Genomic DNA, 14,842 nt, shown 5'->3' with positions numbered 1-14,842 from the left:
AAATAGAAGTGTGGCAACTTAGATGGTAGCCAGTGTTACCATCTGCTTCTGGAATCTAGTAGACAGTTGTACCTCTTAATATTAGGTGTGTATAGCAAACATTGCCTTCATGGGGTTTTTCTGGTTTGGGTTTTGGTTTTCTAAGGAGTCTCTCATTTCAAATTATCTCTCAGTTATTTAGTCTTCTGTGGAAGTGTTCTGATTACTTGTAGCTATATGGCAGGACTGGTGCATTTTTGACATTGTGATGATGAAACTGCAACAGCAAACAAAGCTTTCTGTGTCTGTTCATGGCAGCTTTCAGAACTAAAAGGAATCTGGAAGCTATAAACAAATTTCTCAGTGTTTTAAGATGAAGCTTCCTGTTGCTTCTGTTAACTTAGGGATCTGAGGAGGCAAAACTCCTGCAGTTTTACTGACTTTTATCAAAGTCAGAATTCAAATATACATGTGTGCAGCTGAGGTGGTGCTCAGAAGGAAGGAGTGTGTGTAAGGGTACGGTGTTAATTTTGTTAGCAGAAGTTATTTAGTACTTCTGACCACTGTGTTGTTATGTCAAAAGTCTCATGCACACAGTCATCAGTCTGCTTTTTGTGCCTCTAAAATGCTTCAGTTTTTAAGAGATGAAATGACTGGACGTGTTTCATGTTTCAAATCAGCTGTGAGATTGGGCTCACATAAACCTGATCACTAACTTCCAACTGGAATCCTTAAGACTAAAAGTGGAGATGTTGTCCTTTTAATTTTCCATCCCATGACATCTGACTCAGGGGTGATGAGGAAAACAGCTGCCTACTCTCACTCTTGCAGGAGGAGAAGATCCTGGTATGTCTAGTCTTTCTGGTAGCCCATGCTTCAAGTTCTGGCTGTTCTGTGGCTGTTCTCCTGTTAGCCTGTGCTCCCTTGGAATCAGCTGCTGTTGTTGAAATACCTACAGTTTTCTGCTGTGGCTGCTCCTGGTTTGGATAAAGCCAGCTTTGTTTTCTGGGCTTTCATCTGTGCTTGTGGGTGGAATTGCAGTGCTGGCAGTTCCCTGCTGTCAGAGACAGCAGGGCCAGGCTGCAGGAGTGTCCTCACTGCAGGCCATGGAACCCAGGGAGCTGCTTCTGGTTCCTTCCTGAAGATAATCCTTGTAAAGTTCCATGTGTTTATTATTGTGATTTTTAATAATTGGTTTGAAGGAATCTGGAGTTTTCAACTTCTTTGGACTTTTTTGTACAGGAAGTTTTTCTCCATGACTGCTGTTTTACTGAGCTAGTGGTAATCTTTTCTCAGATCCAGTGTTGTTGGTAGTTAGGCTGTTGCCTGAATACTCCCACAGTGTTTTCCTTCCCACAGTCAGAAATAAAGGACATTGCTCCCTAATAAGCCTTTCCTTTGCTGGCTAACGAGTGAACTCAGCAACATGGGTCACTTAGAAAATATCCTCAGTTCAATGCCATTTGTGGAAAGAGAACTTAAAAAAAGAAATTATTATAATTTGGAGTGGAGCTTAGTCCTTAGCAAAAATCCCTTTCAAAAAAAGGCAAAAACCATTGGTCAGTCACATGCATTTTGTTTGGCTCTAATTTGTGGTCTTTGCTGCTCTTCTGGATGTCTGGTCTTAAATAGAACATTATAAAAAAAGACATTGCTTTTCATCTGTATTTTATGTTTAAAGTCTCTTTCTTTCTGCTTGTAGATTTGTTTGTAAATGCATCATAAACAGACAGCCCAGAATGAAGAAAGCAAGCAGGAGTGTTGGCTCAGTGCCCAAAGTGCCTGGAGTAAATAAAGCTCAAACAAGTGAAAAAGCCAAACCAGAAAACGGCTCCTCAGTGTCTGCAGTAACAAAACTCTCCAAAACTGGGACATCAGCGTCTCTTTTGAAGGTAATACCAGTAGAACATTCTGATTAGTTGTATTTTTTAAAATAAAGCTTTAAAAAGGGTAGAATTTCCAGGCTTTTCTTTAATGCAGCTTAGACTGGAGGTTGCATGGGTAGCTGGAGGGGATCTGGGTAGTTACAGAGCGCTGGGCAGGGTGACAGGATCTGGTGTGTCATTCATGCTGAGCTTTCATTCTGCAGCAGGAGATGGAGAGCAGTGTGCTGTGCAGGACCTGGCTGCTGTGTAGAAGGAGCAGAGTGGAAGTTGTACTCTGACCAATGTTGTTTGTTTGGTGTAATGCTTGGACGGTGTCAGCGACTCACAGGATTTGATAAGAGTTATTTACTAATTCTGAAAAAAGAACTAATGAAGTATCTGACATGAGAACTTCTCTGTATCAGTGATCTGTGTTGGGTCAGTGCAGCTGAGTTCTTCTGGCTGTTTTGGCCTTTGCTTTGTGCTCAAGTACTGCTTGAGCTGGATTTTCACAAGTTGATTCTTGCTCCCAGAACAAGTTCAAAGGTAGAGGTTTCTCTTACAGTAGGAAAACAGGGCAGTGTATGGAGGAGCATATAGCTTCCAACAAACAATCAGACACACTGAGGTGTGCTGCTGTGGAGTTTTCACCTGGGAGCAACCACATCTGGGCTGGATGGATGGAATGAGCCTGCCTGCTCTGCCTCCTTTTCCTGGCATGGAAACGTGGCTGGATCCAGCTCCTTTTGCTCTCTGCAGCCCAGTGTGCAGTGCTGTGCTGCTGCTGCCCTGGAACAAATGAACAGAGCAAGAACAGGCTGTCCAGCAGGGACCTGAACCACTGTCACTGACACACAGTGAAGCCACAAAGACCATTTAAGTAACTGGCAAATAAAGATCCAAAATTAAAGAAATGTAAGAGTTGAAGTCTCTCTGTAAGAGCCCTGCAGGGTTACTGAAGTCAAAAGGTGTGTTCCCTGTCTCTCCTTCCTTTTCTTGTATGGAAGAATAGTTAATACTTTTGCTGATGAACTTGCAAGCCAAGTTTCAGGGAGGTTTTCTCCCAGTGTCCCTCCTTTCTTCCATCACCCAATGCATCCTGCAGTTTTCTTAGCTTTAAATAATCTTTTGATGCTTGTTGACACTACATACTTTATATTTCTAGAAACCTCTCAAAGCAACTAAAGTCCTTTGTAGTTTACTTATCAAGTTTCTTATGTCATTCCTGTCAGGGAGATAAAGGAGGAGGATGATGTAACACTGAACAGATTTGACCCAGTATGCTTTCACAGTTTTACTTATATTAGTAACACTTCTGGCTATGTTTTGGTGTGGGATTAGCATTCATGACAGTTTATGAGTTTGAGGCACAATGAAAATTTTCTCTTGATTGCTAAGGCTTATCTCAGGTTTATGTTCAGCAGGCTTACTCATACACTTGGATGCCATTTACTTGTTATGGTGCTGTTGTGCCAACTGAGTGACTTCATGATAGTGATGAATCTTTGTTGAGTGTTCTGTACTTAGGGAACAAAGTTAGTTGTTTGTGGGGCTTTTTGTTTACTGGTACTGACAAATCACATAATTTCTGGCTTGAAAGAAGTATCAATAGAAGTTGCATTTTTAAAAGTACTTTTTAAATATGATTTTATATTTGATATTGTTGATGAAACATTTGGCATATTGTTTTCCTCATAGAAGCTGTAGAGTTGATGAATTGGTGTGTGTTATTAAATTAAGATTTATTTTAATATTCTTTGACCAAAAAAAAGCTGGCATTAAGTAGCTTTATTGCAGTGCTTGCTAATTTATTCAGTCCTTTGAGCTGGATATTGAGTGAAAGGCCCCTAATAAAGAGTAGAAATACAGTACAACAACAGTCTTGCTTCAGTCAGTAATAATGTTGCAAAATGGAAAATTATTTTGTAATATAGCATCCCCTTCATGACATAACTATAGGCCAGCATTCAGCTTTGGGTGGGCTTCTTTAACTGCATTGTTCCATACATTTGTCCTTTCTTGTGGAGTTTTCAGAATGTATGGACAATGAGCACAGGAAGCAGCTGTGGGACCCACCCTTCAGCAGAGCTGAGCCTGTCCCAGGGTCTGTTTCCCAATGCCCTTGGTGGGTTCCTTCTCTGTAGTTTTTGTCTCCCACTTTGCCCAGCACTTGGGTAGATGTTCAGCACCCCACACACTTTATTACTACAGAAATTTAACTGCCAGCCACTTTTAATCCTTCACAAAATACTCTACAAATAATGTATTCTTATTTTTAAGATCATTATTTTTTGACTTCTTCAGCTAATGAGCTTGTGATCCTGCTAACACTCCCAGCTGTAATTAGACAGCAGCTGTACTTCAGACAAATTGCAAAATCCAGTGTCCCTGAAAAGCCAGGACTTGGAGACCAGTATTTGAATATTAAAAATTAGAGTGTGTTTTCAGTATTCATGTGTCTAGGCTTCTGTTCTGTTTGCAAAATGCAGTAACTTAATTACAGATTGTTGTGAAGTTTGATGTTTGAAAAACTCAAATACAGCAACAACAACCATCAAAGAAAATCTTAGCTAGGAATAATTATATATATATAAAGGGATTTGAATGAGGTGAAGTAAATAGGATATACCTGTTGAGAAACTAAGATGAAATGAATTGTATAGGTCATTATTCAAGTTTCGTTGCATTGAAAGAAAGTAGTGAGAGGAAAACAATATGAATTGTGTAATTATAAAGTGGTTTTTTTAAGAGAAAAACAAAATAGGTCTGGATGAGCATTTCTAATTATGAGATTTTCTAATTTTTCATATTTTAATGTAGGAGTTTTTATGCTAAGCAGGATGGCACAGTTCTTGGTAAATGGGAAAAGTTGTTTAATAAATATACACCATTGCTTTGGCTTCAATTAAAAAGAAATGCTGCAAAAATACTTTGATTTTAAAGGTTCTGAGTGGTTGCCATTGTGGAACATTAAGAGGAGAGCTGCTGGTTTGTAATTTTTCCAAAGCTTTGCTAAATAGTTTTCTTTGCCAAGAGTATAATGTTACAGCTTTGAGAAGCTGCTTACTAATTGGCTGCAGAGGAGGCAGTGCCTTCCAACCTAGACCAGAAATAGTTTATGGGTAAGTCAGAAGGAGAATGGCTGTCTTAAATTCCTTTGTTCAGCAAGGACTGCAGATGAGTAATGTCTGAACGTGTGTATTTTACTCATTTTTTTTCTTCAAGCTGAGTCACATCTTGACCTATTTGGCTTGATAACATGTACTTGTACTGTAAGTGTCTAAAAGCTTAATCTAATTTCCCCAGTCTTTCAGCAGGGTAAAGATGCTGACAGCTCACAGTCTGTTTGAACCATCACGTTTGCAGGAGGGTGGGCAGATCCAGCAGCAAAGCAGAAAATCACTGTTCTGTGCCTTCTTGTGACCCCTTGGTCTAAGCAATAGTTGCACAGGGTTGTTTCCCTCCCCCTGTGCCCCCATGCCCACAAAAGGAGCTTCAATTAGATACAAAATCTGATCAGATCATAGCTAAGCCAGGATTGTTGTTCACCAGTAGTTTGTGCTGTGCCCATCCTCCCCACACGAGCTGGGTGGGCTTTATGGCTTTTGTAGCCCTCTGATATTTTTGCTCTCCTATTTCTATTTCCATTGCCTGTGCCAGTTTGCATGGCTGTGTGACATGGCAGATCAAGGAGCTGGTCTGACTCCTGGGAGGAAGGAGCCCTTGGAAAAGCCTTGTTTGCACAGCAAACAGCAGTGGCATTTCCATAGCAGAAAAGCCAGCCTTAAATGCACATCAGACTAGATCCTTGGAGTGATGTGTTTTCTTCCAGCCTTTAATAAACCTTCTCAGAAGGCTACACCATTCCTGACATGATTCAATAAAAGCATGCTTGTCCTAGAGGATTTTACCCTTATAAATAGTTTTTTCTATCTGTAAATTTCCTGTATTTCTATCAATTGCATGCAGAGCAAATGTGTTCTCCTCCCAAAGCTCCCTTTTGTTTTGTAGCTGCTCTCTGTAAATGACACAGATCCCATCCACACTCTTTCCACAGTGCTGTGATCAGTGTTCCTAGTTGTTCTGGAATTGGCATTTGCAAAAAGAGACTGTAGAGAACATGCAACGATTTTTTAAATTAAGCAAGTGTACCTTTATTCTAAATATGTAGAATTGTAATGTCTGCAATATAGTTTTTACCATGGATGTGTGAAGGAGCTGGAAGTTGCAAACTTGCAGACATGATGGAAAGCAACTGGTTAACTCCTAAGCAGGACCTTTTAGCTGGCATGTTGGAGGAGAGTTCAAATGTGTTATCCAGCTGAATAATACAGTTGCTCAAGAATGCTGCTAGCACAGCTGTTTCCTTTTAATTTTTTTTTCTCATATAATGGGGAAAATGTTGAGCACATTTTGATTTTCACCATTTGAAAAATTGTATTTTAAAGAGTATAAAGCCTGCCAATTAATGCTTAAGAGTTTAGTATTTCTAGACTTTGCTTTATTCTGAAAGATGCATTCTCTGTTTGGGAGTCTGGTTGTTGAGAATCCTGTGCTTGCTGCCTTGTCACATTCCAGGCAGCTTTTGTGGCTAACAGTAGTTTCGGGAACAATCATATGAGGTTAGATACAAAGTCCATCAAACAAATACCCCATCTCTTGAAATTCCCTAGAAAAGAGCTTGAAAGCAAGGCAAGGATATATGGTGAGAGTGGCTTTTCCCCTGCCTCTCTCCTAGTTTCCACTGTTCTGTAGCTTAGTATTTTGAGCTAGAAATTGTATTTTGCTACTGTTGGATTGATTTTTGTTCTCCTTTGATTTCAGCTTTTTGTTTTGAATTTGTCCACCAGAAAATATTTGATCATACTCAATTGAAGGATATTGTACTAACTTCCTGGTATTTGGTGGTTTATTATCTAAGAATTGCCTTCATTTTTATGCATAAGCAACCTTCCAGTTAAAATTGAGAAGTTTTGCACAGTGATGTTATACTGTGCTTTAATTGATTTTTTAAAAAAAATTTTTCTCCTTGTTACTGAAAGATTAAAAATTTTTGGGGGCAGAGAGAAGTTTCAATACTCACTCATATGTGAGGAGTTCAAGTTCCATTTCAGTTTACTGACTCTGCACAGTGCAGCACGCTTACACTTTTCAGCATTCTTGCACAGACACATGACTTGTCAAATATGTGCTTTTTAAACTGAAGGAATCTTTAGCAGTAGAAATGTTGGCTGTGCAGACTTCTGGGCCAGCTGTTTTAAAGCTGCTTCTTCCCTTTCTTTCAGACTAAGAGTAACGATGACCTCTTAGCAGGGATGGCTGGTGGTGGTGGAGTGACCATGACCAACGGTGTCAAGGCCAAGAAGAACTCCTGTGTATCAACAGCATCTTCAGCTCCAGGGACAACCATGAACACTTTAGAAAACAAACCCAAAACTATTGCAGGTAAATGGATATATTGATTCTTAAAGGTGGAAGTTGGGGGGCTTTTTATTTTCTTTTAATGTATTGAGGATCCAGGCTGCCTACTGAAATGCTCAGTAATACCATGATCAAATCACACACCTTCTAAACTCTTTTCCTGTTTTTAATAATGTAATTGCTTTTTTGGAGGGTGTTCCTTTTAGTTCTTTTCAGTACTGACTATGCAACTATTATATAAGATGAAATAATATAATTAATTTAGAGAATCATAGATTTTTCTAAAATTGGCTGTTTAAAAAATCCATGACACAAGCACTAAATTTCTAAGATGAATTGTTACAATGAACATTTTGGACATTTTGTATTGCTTTACAGGAATAAAGTGAGAGAACTTTCAGAAACTGTTGAGAAAAATTAAATCATTTGGTGTGTTATTGATATGGATTGAAATAGGTCTTGCTGTGTTTTGGATTCAGTAATGCTTGCAAAGCTGTAAACCATCTGGAAATAAAGGAGTAATGATCTGTCTTTATTTTTACGCAATGAGATGAAAAAACAGAAAGTGCTGAATGTTGGGTTAATGCTTACTTCCAGTATTTTCTGTGAAATGTATTTAGCAGTGTGCTTCAGAAAATCAGCCGCTGTGTTGCTGATACAAAGCACACCACGGCCTGCTGTGACAGAAACAGTGTTTTAAATTCATGTCCTAACTTTCAAAAACCACACAGGTACAAGTTCCACGGCTAAGCGTAGCACTTCCTCTGGAAATAAAGAGTCCAGCTCTTCCAGAGAGAGGATCCGGGACCGTTCTCGGCTGAGCCAGAGCAAGAAGCTGCCTCTGGCAGGGCAGGGCCCCGGCGACGCGGGGCTGGCAAAGCGCTCCCGCAGCCGCACCAACCCCGAGGCCGACATCCGCATGAGCAAGTCCAAGTCAGACAATCAGATCAGTGACAGGGCTGCACTGGAAGCAAAGGTGAATGATCTTCTGACGTTAGCAAAAACTAAAGATGTGGAGATCTTGCATCTGAGAAATGAATTGAGGGACATGCGTGCTCAGCTGGGACTCAACGAAGATCATCTTGAGGGGGATGAAAAATCTGAAGAGAAAGAAGCCATTGTTGTCCATCAGCCAACCGATGTAGAGTCTACACTGCTCCAGTTACAGGAACAAAACACTGCCATCAGAGAAGAGCTCAACCAGCTGAAGAATGAGAATCGAATGTTAAAAGACAGACTAAATGCTCTGGGCTTTTCTTTGGAACAAAGGCTGGACAACTCTGAAAAGCTCTTTGGCTATCAGTCTTTGAGTCCAGAGATTACAGCTGGCAATCACAGTGATGGTGGGGGCACTCTGACATCTTCAGTGGAAGGTTCTGCTCCTGGATCGATGGAAGACTTGTTAAGTCAGGATGAAAACACTCTCATGGACAACCAACACAGTAATTCCATGGATAATTTAGACAGTGAGTGCAGTGAAGTTTATCAGCCACTGACATCAAGCGATGATGCCTTAGACGCTCCGTCATCTTCAGAATCTGAAGGTGTACCAAGTATAGAAAGGTCTAGGAAGGGAAGCAGTGGCAATGCAAGTGAGGTGTCCGTAGCTTGCCTGACAGAACGGATACATCAGATGGAAGAGAACCAACACAGTACAGCTGAGGAGCTCCAAGCCACGCTTCAAGAGCTTGCCGATCTGCAACAAATAACACAAGAGCTGAACAGCGAGAATGAAAGACTTGGAGAGGAAAAAGTAATCCTGATGGAGTCTTTGTGCCAGCAGAGTGACAAGCTGGAGCACTTCAGCCGTCAGATCGAGTATTTCCGGTCCCTTTTGGATGAGCACCACATTTCCTACGTGATTGATGAGGACATGAAGAGCGGGCGCTACATGGAGCTGGAGCAGCGCTACATGGAGCTGGCGGAGAACGCGCGCTTCGAGCGGGAGCAGCTGCTGGGCGTTCAGCAGCACTTGAGCAACACTTTGAAGATGGCAGAACAAGACAACAAGGAGGCCCAAGAAATGATAGGGGCATTAAAAGAAAGGAATCACCACATGGAACGGATTATTGAGTCAGAGCAGAAAAGCAAAACGGCTCTGGCATCTACCTTAGAGGAGTACAAAGCCACAGTAGCCAGTGACCAGATTGAGATGAACAGGCTGAAAGCTCAGCTAGAGCACGAGAAGCAGAGAGTGGCCGAGTTGTATTCCATACACAACTCTGGAGATAAATCAGATATACAAGACCTGCTGGAGAGTGTCAGGCTGGATAAGGAAAAAGCAGAGAGCTTGGCCAGTGGTCTGCAGGAGGAGCTGGCACACACCCGCAACGATGCCAATCGATTGCAAGATGCCATTGCTAAGGTAGTGCTTGAAGTACCATTGCATTCTGCCATCCCATGTACACAATGGCCTCTTGGCCTCTGTAGTTCTTTCAGAAGTAAAAGATTAATTATGAGCTTAATTGGATTGCAGTAGTGTTAGACCTGATTACTTTCTCTTGACTTTTATTAAGAAAACAGTGTCAGCTTTTGAGAAAATGATATGCATGCATTGAGCTACAGGGTGACTGTTGTGTTACTTTTAAAAAATATTTAAACTCCACAACTTATTTCAGTGTTCAAACTTAAACAGTATTTAAGATACTGTACTAATTTAGTGCTTAAATTGCACACCTTCTGCAAGACTTTATGTGCTGATTAGGTTTCGGATCAAAATGTTTATTCCCAGTTCTGTTTTGACCCAAACATTTCTAATTTATGCAGTAGCTATGTCTAGTAAAAGTATTTACCATATTTTAATATAAAAGCAAGAATCATACAATTGATTTAATAACTTTACATATGCATTTAAAGGTATATCTTCCTGAAGAGACAGTTTATACCAAATTTAATGTGTGAACTCTATATTAGCTGCAAATCAACACATTAGTCATGATCACAAGCCTGTTAGAATCAACCTTAATTTGGGGTGAAAAACATACTAAGATGATTTTAATAATTCAAGTTGGAGAGTGCAATTAAAATAAAAACCACTGAAGCAGGTGACTTAAGAGCAGGGTATTTTGTCTGTTAAACTTGGTGCCTGCCAGCATTGCCCACCCTAAACCACAGCCTATTTTCTCTTTTCTCTTGGTTTTCTGACACCCCATTATATATATATATAAAATAAAATAAATTTTAATAAATTTATATTTTAACCCTGTTGGGTAAATGTTCCTGTGCCACTGATCCCAGCCTGTTACTTATGTCACAGTTTGATGAGGCAGGATAAAAAAGCCTCTTCCCCTGCTCCTGAATGAGAGAAGTCAATCACTTCTTCCTTTCCCTGTTTTGGTTTTTTTTCAAATTAATAGTTTGACAGACTCCTCTGACAACTGCTTCAACTCACTAACACACCTCACACAGAAATGTCACACTTGCTTAAGGAAATCACTCATCACACAGGTCCAGCAAGCACTAAAATTGATGCACAAGAGACCAGGTTTCATCTCTCTTGGCAAGAGAAAGGAAGGGTAAAGAGTTTTAACAGTTCCCCTCCACCCTGTCCCTTTTCCATGGCAGCTGGATTTTAAATTGGATCAGCTGCTCATGAAACCTCAGCCTTGGTACAATGGTAGTGTTGCTTCACTTGGATGCAGAGCACTGCTCTGAGAGTAGCTGGGAATGCTCATTTATCCAGCCTGGGAATAAGGAAAAGTTCAACTGTGCCAGGAAAAGAGTTGCACTAGAACAATGTATAGGCCAAGGCTGACATTTCCCCTGTGCTTGCCTGGTTGCAGAAATAGATTGTCAGTGTGGTAGTTACAAAACAAAAGGTGTGTCTAATATGCAACTGAGATATATTCTTTAGGTTGAAGATGAATATAGAGTGTTCCAAGAAGAAGCCAAGAAACAAATTGAGGATCTCAATGTGACTCTAGAAAAGCTTCGGGCAGAACTGGATGAAAAAGAGACTGAGAGGAGTGACATGAAAGAAACCATCTTTGAGTTGGAGGATGAAGTAGAGCAGCATCGTGCTGTGAAGCTTCATGACAATCTTATCATATCTGATTTGGAGAGTAAGTATTATGCATTTCTCTGGAGAGAAAGGATAATTTAAGAAAAGCTCAAGTAGAACACTGTAATATTGAAAATATTTTCACTTGTCTTTTGTATGTCTGAATTCAAGTCAGACTAGGTTTTGCAGAATCCTTACACACCAGGGGAAGAAAAAAATCAAGTTGGCTTAGCTTTTCCAGACCCACTTAGTAGTTGGTGTGGGAATGAAACCTATGAATAGAGAACAAATATGAAATCTTCAATGCTGTTTTCAAGTTGTTCTTCAAAGTAGAAAAACATGTGGTAGAAAACATGTTTACTCTGTACCTGTCTAGATCTCTGGGCCTTAGTTCCCTCTCTGATCTTGGAGACCTGCTCAGACATTCCTACCACGGGCTGGAATCCTGCAATTAGTCTCCATCTAATTAAGAACACGGGCAACTCTACCCTGGCAAGCTGTATTTGCACAGTGCTGCTTAGAGAATTTAAATATCTGTTAGTCTTCCATGTTATTCAAAGATAAAACAAGATAGCAAAAAAACCAAAGCACGATTCCTTCTAACAACAAGGGAAATATTCATAGAAAGGGTTTTGAATTGGTCTGCTAGCAATAAAAGTTAGTGTCTTAAGCAAGCTAAATTGTTTATTCAAGCTTAGTGTCTTCAGACATGGCTGAGAGTGTTGTTTCCCTAAGCAGCCCTTCTTTATCTTGAAAGGCAATCACTGCTTCTCTTTACAAAATAAAGTTTTTATTCTGATTTTTTTCCCTTTCTGTGCTAAAAGACAGTCGTTTTGGAGCAAAACCTCAAAAAGGTTGAACAGTTTTCTTCTTGTTTTGTCCATGAACTGAAATACACTCGTGCAGGGAGCAGCTGTAGTCAGGTGGATACTTGGGGATCTGCCTAGCAATACCTCATTACAAGGCAGCTCTGATTTTAGATGCTTCTGCTTTGTGGGTACAAACCAGCTGTCAAATATTTAATTTCGACTGGTGAAAATTCAGGCAGACAAACCTCTGCCAGGGGAAAAGTTCTCAAGAAAAATTGGAATAGTCTTTGTTATTCATTGGTCTTGGAAAATTCGCGTGGACCAGCCAATGTCCTGACGTGATCCTTTGGGGGAAGCATGCTGTTATTTTAGTTCTGTGCTGGAAGGAGAGTGGCATCTAGTGGCAGTAAGAGAGGATGGCACACGAAGAATTCTATAAACTTTAAAAAGTGAATTTTTTCTGACTTGAAAAACTTGAAAACTCTGTTGACTTTAGGTTCATCGTTAAACTTCTTACAGGAGTTTTTTCATGGTAGTCTCTAAGTAGTGACAACATAGAACATTGTGAAAAATCTGGGACTTAGAGGTAGTCCACACAACATTTAAGAGATAGAATTGCAGACACAAAATGGAAAATTATAACTTAAGGGTTTTATTAAAGACTTTACACTTAGGAGAAGGATGCCTCATAGATGAGGTGGTGAGTGTTCATTCAATTTAATGATTAATCAGCACAAACAGTAATGTAGGAATGGGAAACACTCCAAGCACTTAGGGCATGCTTCAGTGTGAGCTTTTCAAACACCAAGAGGCACAAGGAACCTACAATGGAACATTTTTCACATTAATCTGGGTATTGAACTGTCACATTTGAGCTGGTAATATGTTTGCCTGCAGAAACAGGGGTCTCTTTGATGTGTACAGCAGGATGCAAATTGCATTGATGAAAAGCACGCAGTATGTTCCTGACATGCATCCAGATGTGGTGAGAGCTGCAGTCACTGCAGCTGAGCTCCTTACTGCTGGGATGAGGAGTTTGAAGCACAGTGCTGAAATGGCCTGGAGGGGAAACCTAATGAGGAGCTGCTGAGGGCACCTGGTTTGTTCAGCCTGGAGGACACTGAGGAGTGACCTCGCTGTGGTCAGTGACTGACCTGCTCTCTGTGACTGGTGACAAGACTTGAGGAAATGGCTGGACCTAAGTCAGGGAAGGTTTTGGTGGGATACCAGGAAAAGGTTCTTCACCCAAAGGATTGCTGGGCACTGGAACAGGATCCCCAGGACAGTGGTCATGGCCCCAAGGCTGCCAGAGCTCAAGGAGTGTTTGGACAATGCTCTCAGGCATAGGGTGGGATTGTTGGGGTGACCTGCAGGGCCAGGATTGTGACTCGATGATCCTGATAGATCCCTTCCAGCTGAGGATATTGTATGTTTCTATTATATGTAAAAAGTCTAAGAAATACTAAAATAATCTGTGTTTTATATCCTCCATGCTGTGCTGAGCTGAAACAGGCAGTGGGGAAGGAAGAACAGTGGGGAAGGCTGACACTGCACTAGATGGCGTGTTCCCTCTGGGTTTCACTTCTGACTCCCAAAAACTTGCAGCACTCAGGTAGCCCAGCTGTCACATGAGTCATCTGCAGTAACTAAGTGGGAAACAGAAACCTGTTATTCTCCCAACAGTTAATGAGAGTTTGTGGGGAAATTTTTTCCAGAAAAGTTTGACTCCTGATGTGCAGCAAATGTGTATTTGTAGGTTAGCTTACCACTTCTCAAAGGTTTCTTCTGAAGCACAAAAGTAATCATTGCTTGTTCTCTTAGCACAGGTTCACATAGGTTCTCCTAGTCTGTAACTAGAAGTCAGTAAATTTTTAGGACAAGTGTAGGTGAGCTAGAAGGTGGATATATTTAATGTTCAATGAATAGTTCTTTTATGGAGCTGACAGTGTTAGTTTGAATTCTGCTATATTTCATTTGAAAAGGATCTTGACAGCAGTTATGAAATGAAATGTTTGCTTTACCATATTTAGGCCTTTTCTAACAAAGTGTTGGAAAAGTCAATAGGATGTTCGTTTTTGTACCTTTTTAAACATTTTTAGTTTTGTGACTAATGGCACACCCTTAAAAAGTTGCCTTTCTTGCTGTGCAGATGTATTGTCTGACATGATGAGCTCAAAAAGCAGGATTGGCCTACAAATTGCCTGGGCTTTGGTGTTTGTGCCCAGTGCCTGTTCCTCACAGAAGGAAGCTGTAGTTCTTATACTGCTCTGTGTATTTGTGGTTGTGTTGGGATAGCTATTTCTATGCTAAAGAATCAAAATGCTCTCCCAGTGTAAGGCATGCCTGTGTACCCAGTACAAAAACTGTGAGAGTGTCCATTGTGGAATTGCCTGGGTCACAATTACTGGATTTAGTGTCCTTTCCCAGGAATTGTCATTTTTTCTGAAAGTACTGCACGTAAATATTGTTAGTATTTTTTCCTCAGAAACTATTGAAATTACACAATTGAATGTTGATACTAATTTTAATTTCATAGTGATAATTTCTAACTGCCAGTTACATTATAATTAGTAAAAATTGCAGATACAGAACATCTTGATATCTTTTTCTCTGGTAGCCTTACAAAACTCTCCCTCCCACCCCCAGCCCTAGCTGTAAAGATTTTCTTTACCATTTGTAGTCTGCATGTCCCATAATCTTTATTTTTCTGCCTCTTAGGTGTAGGCAAGGCCTTGTCAAACTGTGGCTTCAATCAATATAATTTTCTG

The 14,842-nt window shown here is 40.4% G+C and overlaps 1 protein-coding gene across 4 annotated transcripts in view; it reads left to right on the top strand.

Annotated features, from left to right (window-relative positions):
* SPECC1L (sperm antigen with calponin homology and coiled-coil domains 1 like) overlaps nt 1-14,842 on the top strand; it is a 63,925-nt gene that overhangs the window by 12,241 nt on the left and 36,842 nt on the right. For all 4 annotated transcript variants that reach the window (XM_059863519.1, XM_059863521.1, XM_059863522.1 and 1 more), the window contains 4 exons: nt 1,682-1,871; nt 7,130-7,289; nt 7,997-9,630; nt 11,119-11,326. In XM_059863519.1, the coding sequence (XP_059719502.1) occupies nt 1,719-1,871; nt 7,130-7,289; nt 7,997-9,630; nt 11,119-11,326 (2,155 nt within the window). In that variant the 5' untranslated portion in view covers nt 1,682-1,718. Of the gene's footprint in view, nt 1-1,681; nt 1,872-7,129; nt 7,290-7,996; nt 9,631-11,118; nt 11,327-14,842 lie in introns of those variants that run through there.

The sequence above is a fragment of the Haemorhous mexicanus genome, chromosome 19 (assembly GCF_027477595.1).
Source record: "Haemorhous mexicanus isolate bHaeMex1 chromosome 19, bHaeMex1.pri, whole genome shotgun sequence".
In the NCBI taxonomy this organism is placed as follows: domain Eukaryota; kingdom Metazoa; phylum Chordata; class Aves; order Passeriformes; family Fringillidae; genus Haemorhous; species Haemorhous mexicanus.
Note: the sequence above shows the minus strand (reverse complement) of the source record. Positions and strands in the feature narration are given on the sequence as shown.